This window comes from Eublepharis macularius, chromosome 7, assembly GCF_028583425.1.
Source record: "Eublepharis macularius isolate TG4126 chromosome 7, MPM_Emac_v1.0, whole genome shotgun sequence".
NCBI lineage: Eukaryota > Metazoa > Chordata > Lepidosauria > Squamata > Eublepharidae > Eublepharis > Eublepharis macularius.
The window spans coordinates 91,061,801-91,071,967 of NC_072796.1; the positions used below are offsets into that span (position 1 = coordinate 91,061,801).

The following is a 10,167-nucleotide window of genomic DNA, read 5'->3' on the forward strand; positions in this document are numbered from 1 at the left end:
TCGGAAAAACGCGGTCCCATGGGTGGTTCTTTGACTACAAACCAGCCGTTCCATACAGAATTTTGTTCCGTAGTTCATTTTGTGCCCATCTCTACTGCTCACCTTTAGCATAGCTGTTAAGGGCATTCCTAGAAAACATTCATTTAAAGTTACAGAAGGCACAAATGAGATATTCTAGGTTCAAGCCTGAAGATTTCATTTAGATAGCATTTATACAAGGCTTTTAGTCATGTTTATAGCATTGAGTTAGGCCCCGTGACGCAGAGTGGTAAGCTGCAGTACTGCAGCCCAAGCTCTGCTCACGACCTGAGTTCGATCCTGGTGGAAGCTGGGTTCAGGTAGCCAGCTCAAGGTTGACTCAGCCTTCCATCCTTCCAAGGTCGGTAAAATGAGTACCCAGTTTCCTGGGGGTAAAGTGTAGATGACTGGGGAAGGCAATGGCAAACCACCCCGTAAAAAGTCTGCCAAGAAAATGTCGTGATGCGCCGTCCCCCTGTGGGTCAGTAATGACTCGGTGCTTGCACAGGGGGGCTACCTTTACCTTTATAGCATTGAGTTTCATATAAAGTAATTAATCAATGATCAGATAACAGGTGCAAGTAATGAAAGGGAATTCACAGAGTCTTCAGTCTTAATCATCTTCAGTCAGCTAGTTCTCAGCTACATCTCCATAGAACTGCCATTTTTGTTGCCTTTTGGAAGGACCTGCTGCATAGATACTTCCTACCCCTCTAAGCATACTGAGAAGATCAGCAGCATGTTGAGATGAGGCTACTACATGGCTCTGACCCATGACTTGTTACTCTGTATGGTATACTTCCTGGTGCTTAGGTTGCAATTCCTGTCCCCAGCTCTTTTGGTCTGTTTCCCGTAGTCCTGACCCTCTCACTGATGAGATCATAATTTAGGCTCTCCCTGTTGCCTGACTTTTCACTTGAGTCCTTGCTACCTTTTGTCAGTGAGTCCCTGGCAGTGATGAAGAACACTGGTAGATGGGTACAAGCACACCTATGTGATTAACTGTAAGTCATCTGCATTGGGAGATTAATACAACCTAGCTTGATGATTATGTACCTCTGAAATTTGTTATACTTAACTTTTGGATCTGTCTCAAACATCACAATTTGCTTTTCAGGCATTTATTAATACGGCAAAGGAAATCTACCAAAAAATACAAGAAGGAGTCTTTGACATTAATAATGAGGTAAGTTCTTAAAATGTTAAGAGACCCAGAGGACTCTCTTCTTATGAGCCCCAGAGGACTCTCTGCTCTGGTGGATAACATCTTTTAAGTGTCCCTGGCCCTAGGGAGGCCCGCCTGGTGTCGACCAGGGCCAGGGCCTTTTCAGTCCTGGCCCCGGCCTGGTGGAATGCTCTGTCTTGTGAGACAAGGGCCCGGCAAGATTTGCTTGCATTTCGCTGGGCCTGTAAGACAGAGCTATTCCGCCAGGCATATGGTTGACACTGGGCGGTGCCCCCCCCCGTGGAGGGGGGGGGTTAAACCATCGCCCCTATGCAAACACAGAGGCATGTATGAACTATGCAGTATGAACTGTAATATTTAATGCTTTTAAATGTTTTTAATGTATTATTTAATGCTTTTAAATGTTTTTAATGGTTGGGTGATGTTTGTATTTGTTATCCGCCCTGAGCGTGCGAAAGCGGGGAGGGCGGAATATAAATATAATAAATTAAATTAAATCACTGCTTATAAATATAAAATGCATTTACAAAAATTAAATGTACTAAAAATGAAATTTCTAAAGATTAAATCCAAAGGTTGTTTTTTGCTTGCAAAAAGGAGAGGGGGCTATTTTTGCTCATTTCCCACTCCCACTGCAAGACCCCTTATGCTCTGCCCAATGGTATTCGTGGGAATCCTCTAACTCAGGGACAGTATTTCAGAAAGTACAGTGGAAATGGGGAGGAAGAGAAGTTCTCTTCTATGAGTGAAGGTCTACCTACATTATTCTGACGTCAGTCTCGTATTTCTTAGTTGCATCTTGCCCAGGTTTAGTACTACAAACAAAATATTCTAAACTCCTGTTCATAAGTAGATTTGTTTGATGTTATAAGTTCCCTCAAAAGAAAAATCTACTAACATTTCTCCATATAGTGTCAGCTACTTTCAGAAAAGCCTCTTGTAAATGGGAAGCCAATAGTAATGTAGTACATGAGCTATAAAATAAATGGGACATCTAAAATTATGTATCTAGAGTTCAGATTGCATCCTATGCACAATTAGATGCACTATGCAGTAGAACTTGCATAGGATTGAGTGGTTAGATCACTGGCTTCTGTTCACAAATTTGAGTATATTAATACATATTTTTCAGTGTGTTGAGAAATTTGAAATCAAATTAAAATAAATATGTATATTTCAACTACATTTTCAAGTTCTTTAATTCATACGTGTTTTGCGTTAGTGTGTGCTGATATCTGTTTTATATCCTTAATGGTTCCTAATTGGTTTGACTCCTTCTTTGGAAATGACAGCATGGCTTGGGCAGCGGATCTCTGGGTTGCTAGTTCAATTTAAGAATACACTGTTACCTTGGATCACGGTTTTTACAGAATTCTGCTGTGTTGCAGGAAATAAAATACTCCTTTTATTGAGTTACCTTTTATTGAGTTTTTACCTGTAAGCCCCTTTTCAGGCAAAGTGCTGTCATGAAACAGAATGCCACTTTTTTAATGTCAGAAACTGCTTGATGAGGCATCTCAGATTAAATTAGATTGCATTCTGTAAACATGAATGTTTGCCCAATGAATTTGTTTTGCCTTACACAATTCATGTCTCTGGCAGAATAGACACATCCACCTATTCTTAGAGAAGTCCTTTCTGATCACGGGTATAAGCTGCTGGTATGACCACCTACAAGTTCCTCTTGTAACTGATAAAAGGCACTTTTTGTAGGGTTGATACTTTGTCTTCCAAGTTGTTGCTCATTATTTCATTATGCCTGATGAGTCAGTCATTGGGAAATCTACAGAGTAGAACATACTCAGAATTAAATCCAGAGACACAAGCTTCACGTCTGCTGTGATTTCAGTTGCATAGTTTTGTATGTCTCTTCTTGTGAGATTCTGGTGAATTTTTTTCTCTTGAGCTGGCTACATACCAGTTTCACATGGTGGGTGGACAGTTAATTTAATAAATTCCTATACATTGAGATTTTGAGTCCAGCAGCTTCTTAAAGGGAGGGAAGGTGGCATGGTATAGCTCAATCTCATCAGATCTCAAAAGCTAAGCAGGATTGGTACTTGGATGGGCGACCACCAAGGAAGACTCTGGAGAGGAAGACATTGGCAAACCACTTCTACTTCTCACTTGCCTTGGAAGTCCCTTGCTGGGGTCACCATAAGTCAGTTGTGACTTGATGGCAGATAAAGACAGACAGCATCTTAAAGATTGACAAGATTTTCAGGGTGTAAGTTTTTGAGAGTCAAAGCTCTCTTAGTCAAATACCAGAGCTTTGATTCTCAACCTTACACTCTGACAATCTTGTTGGTCTTTAAGGTGTTATTGGACTCAAATTTTGCTGTTTTACTGCAGACTGATGTGGCTACCCACCTGAAACATAAATTGAGAAACTGCTGTAAGTTGACAAACTGTTTTTATCATGTAATGGAGACCCATTTGAAAGCAGAGTACCAGTATAGTAAGGGAAGACTTGTAAAACCTTGTGGAAAATTAACTAAATAGATCTTACAATTAAAGTTGCTTGTATTAGTTTCTTCTGGAAACTAAGATTGAACAAAGGTGGTTGTTTCACAAAGCTATTGCTTCTATTTTTCATGACCGCTACACTGGTTTACATAGGTATGATCCAGCTTCTTTCACACACGGAAAAGTAGAATGCAAAGAGGCTCCTCTTACTGTTACACACTACTGCTAGCCTCACATTAGAAATTCTGTTGCTACTCTGCTAGTGAAATGGGGGTGGGGCGCTGGGAAGTGGTGTGTCCCAGGATTCTTACAAGTGAGGTATAGCAGGGCCTCATTAAGACTGGCAGTATACCCAGCATAGGCCATCATGGGAGAGAAGAATTACAGTATGCTCTGTGAGGAATCCTTCTGTTCTTTACCTCGCCATCTTTATTTCCCTTTTGATTCAGTATGTCAGTTACTTTTAAACAAGTGGAAGATCATGCAGTAACTTTAAATCAGGTGTTTTGTTAGCAATAGATAGCACATAAATTGGACAGTAATGATGGCCTCTGAAAAAAGCATGCTTGCTGTATCTGTCGAATTTCATATAATATCTGACTGCTTTATGGTATCTTATGGAGATTAGATTGCAATATGCTGTCAAGAGCCAACAGTGCATGCTATTTACTTGGTATGATGCCAAATCTGGCTCCTTGATTCCTCAAGAAGTTGCTACCAGCCCAGAGGGGGCAAAACCAATGAGCCATAGGGCATGCTTTTTATTAAAGAGGAGTCAAAGAGCGAAAAGAAACCACATCAGCTGCTGTCAATACTGAGCTAGTGCCAGAAACCCCAAGGCTACTACTGTTGCAGAACAACTGCCAAGCACTATAAATCTGAGATTTACTGTGACGCAAAGTTTCCTTAAGAGCTTAATTTCTGAAGCTACTGTATTACTTTTCTTAAAGTGCTGTATTTTTAGGTAAAATCCACTTGAGGGAGTGAGGGTTAAGATGTAAGTGCGAGTTTGATGAATGAGAGAACTACTCTGTGTGTGGTTCTTGGCAACGTGCCATGTCTTTGGAGATCATAGAAATTATTGATGACACAGAACACTTGTATGCCCTTAGCCTGTACGGCTGATTCGACGTAGAAAAAATACTGTGGAGGGAGGAAAAGTTTTTACTGTGCAAAACTGGTGGAAACCTAAACATTATTTGTCTCTTCGTGGTGGCATTAAAGATTTCTTCCTTATGAAATATTTTGGGCAACAATTGCAGTTGTAAGAATTTCATACTGTACATATTGATAGTGGCCACAATTACTGAATTTCATTCTACAGAAATACCTAAAAATTGAAATAGTAAGGCCAAGAGTCCTACCCTTGGTTTCATTTCCTTAATTGCTGCCAGACAGAATTTTTAATAGGATTTTTTTCTTACCGTTTGATGGTCATGAAAATGAGACTACTACTTTAACTGTTCATAAATCAGAAATAGGTTAACTACTTTCAAATGTTGTAGCCTGTGGCAGTGTTTTAAAATAGTAACATGCATTCAACTTTTATTATTTCAGGCAAATGGCATTAAAATCGGCCCTCAGCATGCTGCTACTAATGCAACACTTGCAGGCAATCAAGGAGGACAACAAGCTGGTGGAGGCTGCTGTTGAACCTATTTTTACTTACTAGCTGCCTGATGGGGCCTACTAACTTGTTTCACGCTCCCTCGCTAAGTTTCAATGATGACATGAAATTATTATAAGAAGGCATCATGTTGCGGAAGACTTTATTCTTCACATTCTTGTACAACTTTCAATAAATGGTTAATGTTCACTTAAAGACAGGTTTTGGAGATTGTATTCATATCTATATTTACATTTGATTTCTAAGTCAATTGATGTGATTATTTTTGTTAAATGTTGTCTTGTGCCCTTGACTACGAACTGTATTACACACTACAAAGTCATCTGAGTATTTTAATCAGTTTGTGTAGTTAAGTTGCCCAACTATTATGGTTACTTAATGTTTAATATTGTAGAACTGTCCTCAAGTTTTGTCCGATTTCAAGGCTCTAAGAAACAGCAGGACTCTTAAATCTGTATTTATCATTTACTTTCTGTATATATAGTTTAATAACCTGCTTGGGTGTATTTGCCAAGCCATAATTCTTTAATGCATTTGCATAAATTCTATACTATTTAGAGCTTGGAAGTACAGAAGCATTATTAGAAATTGCTTGGACGCTTAATTTTAAACCTTATTGACATTATTAGCATGTTCGTCCTCTAGTCATTACCCCAAAGTCCAAAAAATGCTTTATGTATATTATTAGAAGCTTCATATGCATTACCTATTTTAATGCCAAATGTTTGCTAATTGCTCACCATTTCCACAGCACCTCTTCAGAAATGGATTAGCTGTTTGCCTTAATATGTAGGTTAAAACATACTATAATGAATGAAAATACAGGAAGCATTGAAACTCATAAAATGGCACATTATGAAGACTTCAATCTTTCTAAAAATGTTTTATTTGCCACTTCCTTTCTAGGTATGTTTTCATCAAGGACAGTTTTTCAACTTAGCTGTACAGTGATTGTGTAAAGTTTTTCTTTTTTTGTTTTTTTAGTGAAAACTTGTAATCTTAATATGGTAAGCATCTTGTCTGTTGTGAAGGGGGTGTGACAATAAAACTGCCAGAGTTAAAATCCTGATAAAAGCCAAAACAAAATGCTTTAGTGCTCTACTCCACTTGGTGACTTTATTTTTATTTTCTCTATACTTCCTTTGAATTGGTTTATAGCACTGTTTATAAAGTCCAGCTTAACTATATATATAAGTTCAGAATATTAAATGGGACTTGTAAACCAGGCAAGGCAATCTTTTCTTGAATCCAGTATGTACTGTTGCTCTGCAGTTTGAGGCTAAAACACAGAGCCACACATGCTTAGGGGTACAAGTGTATTTTGGTGGATAGATGTCAAGTTTCACTTTTCAACAGCAAGTTGTCTTAGTGAGCATACATCAGTGCAGCATGCATTTTGGAATACTTTAATCTCTGATGGTTAGATCAAACCAGCCTTTCTACTGGAAGAGAAGAGAGCCCTCTTTGACCACCCAAAATTTTGTGCTAGCGTGCATGGGACTTGCACGGACAAAAGCCACATGGGGTAGAGACTGTAGTAAGGAGAGAGAATCAACTAAAACTGAATGTAGGGGGGCTGACTGGATCCAACCCTGTATGTGTACCCTGTCCCTTCATCCATGTTGGTTTCACAGCAACCCTTTCAAGCAGATTTGGCACAGATGAACTGCTATTTTCATTATAGATAAAGCAAGGCGTATCTTTTGACAACTGAATTTAGTAGTACTGACATCTCTGCAAGAATTATTTCTCAATTATTTTCCACAGAAAATTGAAGACTATGAATGGAAATTAAGGATTGCTTTGCTTAGATGTATCTATTAAGATTTGTAAAAATAATGGTTCTTTGGTGCTATTTTGCTTTAATGTTGATTTTATAGTCTATTATGATTTTGCAGCTGCTCTATCAACCATTATTATAGATTTTAGTTTTTTATAATTCACTTAAAACCACCTCTTGCATATAACTAAGATCCAGCTCTAATCCAGTCTTCTTTATGTGACTTTTCTTTTGTATTATAATCTATACACACAATTGCAAACCAAGTCACAAATGTGTCTGCAGATTAATTAGACTTTTGCGTATGATCTCATTTGACATTCCTCATGATTACTTCAGTTGGTCTCAATGACATGGGGATATCAAGCTATAACTTCTGCAAGAGACTGCTGAACTAATATGAGTTGGTAGAGCCCTTGATCAAGTAGTGGTAGTCTAACAAATCCTATTTATAAGCAGTGGTACACTCTGGATATCCTGTCTTATACACAGGTATATGTTACAAACAATAGGCTTGCAGCCTACAAGGAATTAATAGGATGTGGAAACAATTTGAAAATCCTACCCCCACCTCAAGATTCTTAAACTTGAGCTGGTTGATTTCCCTAACTAACACTCTGTTGCTCTCAACATTTTCTTATAGAGCATTTTCAGTCACCATAACCATCAGATGGTGAGGGGCAGGGAAGTCCCTCAAATAGATAAAGGTTCCTTAACCTTATCTGACTGGCCTAGTTTTAGCATTTTTATCATCTTCGCAGTGGCCATTGGTCAGTGTGTTGTGCTCTAGATTTCTGGTTTAAAGCTCAAAATGGTCTGTATTTAACAGGAATATCACAGTACTGCTTCCACAGTTTTGTTTACTGATAAATTGTTAGGTTAGTATGGTAGAACCAGTTGCTGTGAAAATGTGTTATGGACTAGCAGCCAAATGATGTTTCAGCAAAAGTGAATGAAATAGTTTACATAGTAAACTCAATACACACTTATACAGATGTCAAAACATGATACTTGCAGTGTATAAGCTTATTGACACAATATAAAATAGATATATGGGACAGATTTTTAACCAAGCTATTGAGAGTCTGAGAAAACGAACTGTCTTGGTTGCTTAATTTGGCTGTATTCAGACTTACTCCCCAGTATGTTATTTTGTAGGTACTGAAAATACTTTGTTACAAGAAAGCCTATGATACTGGAAGTTAACTCTTGTTCTCATAGTTGGCTTTTCCTGCAATAAGGTGATGTTTGATATCATACTCTAAAGCTTAGGCACGTATCCTTGGTGGTGCATGCTGTCATTTTACATATGTAGGGAAGTATGCTGTACATCAAACAGGAACAATTATGCAAGTATTTTTATATACACAAAAATATAGCTTGCTTCACACAGTCGTGACCTCTATCAAAATGAGTCTTATGTCCACACATCCTTGTGCAGTTCTTTCCTCGGTAGCAGAGAAGGCTAGTGTTTTCTTCTGCTAGTGAGATTATAATGTTGCTAATAGTATACTATACTAATTTGGTTTTATTGTGGTACTGAAGTATCAGTCTGTAAATAATCCACGTTAGTATTATGTAAGTAGCTGATGAAATGTCTTTACTGGGTTGCAGAGCATGAAAGAAACCACATCATTTGGTAATAAAAACTAGTAACCGACTTTAACAAAGCCAAGACCATGACAAAAAGCAGCATGTTATGGATCTATCACTTCCATTCTTGGGACAGATTTTATTATTTTTGGACCCATTACAAGCTCTGTGTTAAATATTGTGGATGATAAGAGGAAACAGACTCTTGGCAAACGTGGAAAACCAATTACAGTATATTATGCTATTCAGGCTACAGTGAAGGATAGTCTGAGCCAGAAGTTTATTCCCTGCTTGCTTTAGCAGCTGAATTTTTTTTTCCTGCTGTAGGTTTGGCTTGAGTTAAAAGAATTGCTATAAAAACTTCTCCACACACTTGTCTGGGGTGGGTGAAATCGACCCACTATGCAGTTTTATCTGAATCTGTAGGGACATAGTTCTGTCAAAGGAAATTTGATTAAAGAAATTACTGTTCCTTATAGACAGATACCCTTGGATTCAACCTCCAAAGATCTTAGCCTTTGGTGTGGTTGGGTAGGAAAATCTCAACATTTCATTAGAAAAATGTAAAAGTATTTTAAGTAAGGTCTTGGACAGCGAGTAAAAGGAAAATACGTGGAGTTTTGTCTAGCCTCGGCCAAACCGGAATGATTATCAACTTTTAATCCTAAAACACTATTCCCATGTCTTTTAGCAACTTAAAACCACCAAAAGCAAGTTTGAATCCAAATATGACAACTTCAGAAATATGCTTACAATATGTATCATGCATTTGAACATCAGTTACACAGCAGTTCTGTCACCTATGTTGCAGCTTGGAATGATTGCTTGTGAGACAACATGCCACAGAATGACTTGGCTGTGGGGTTATGTTAATAGCAATTATTTCATACAGCCTGTTTACAAAAATACAAAATATAGTTATTTAGGTGGGTTTTTTTTGCAGAAGTGTATATAAATTTACTAGGAACAACTTTGTTAATTACCAGGAAGAAGAATACTTTCACTGTGAAATAATAATTGCAACTGCCTTTCAGTGCTTGAGCCACGAGAAAGACGTCTTTCACCTACCATTAAAGGGTTTTATTGATCAAAACAGAGAAGCATTGCTAGGAGGTGCAGCAAAAATTAGTTGCTAATATGAGCTGGGTCATGTTTGCTTTTGCTTTTCAGACCTGAAGAAAAGTTTTGTGTAATTTGAAAGGTTGCCTCCAATATCTTAAAAGTAGTTTGTCCAGTAAGGATGTCTCTCTTTAAATTACTGATTCTGCATTCTATAAATAATATAGACAGGCATTGAAAGATTTTTTAAAATTCACCCTCCAACCATGCATTTGATATTTGTTCAGATACTTCAGTATATTTGCACAGAATCAAGGTATATATTTGTATTGTGCTAATATTCCTCTTTCCTCATTGGGGATTCACCATAAGGCCTTCATGTGCAGCCTCCACTTCCCAGCAGATGTCGTGTGTGCTGAGAATATGTACCTCTTGAAC

At 38.0% G+C, this 10,167-nt stretch overlaps 1 protein-coding gene across 1 annotated transcript in view; it reads left to right on the forward strand.

Moving 5' to 3' along the window:
- RAB2A (RAB2A, member RAS oncogene family) overlaps window positions 1-6,523 on the forward strand; it is a 57,172-nt gene extending 50,649 nt beyond the window's left edge. The window contains exons 7-8 of the mRNA XM_054984724.1: window positions 1,136-1,204; window positions 5,228-6,523. Coding sequence (XP_054840699.1) covers window positions 1,136-1,204; window positions 5,228-5,323 — 165 coding nt within the window. The 3' untranslated portion in view covers window positions 5,324-6,523. The remainder of the gene's footprint in view (window positions 1-1,135; window positions 1,205-5,227) is intronic.
- Window positions 6,524-10,167: the final 3,644 nt, after the last annotated feature.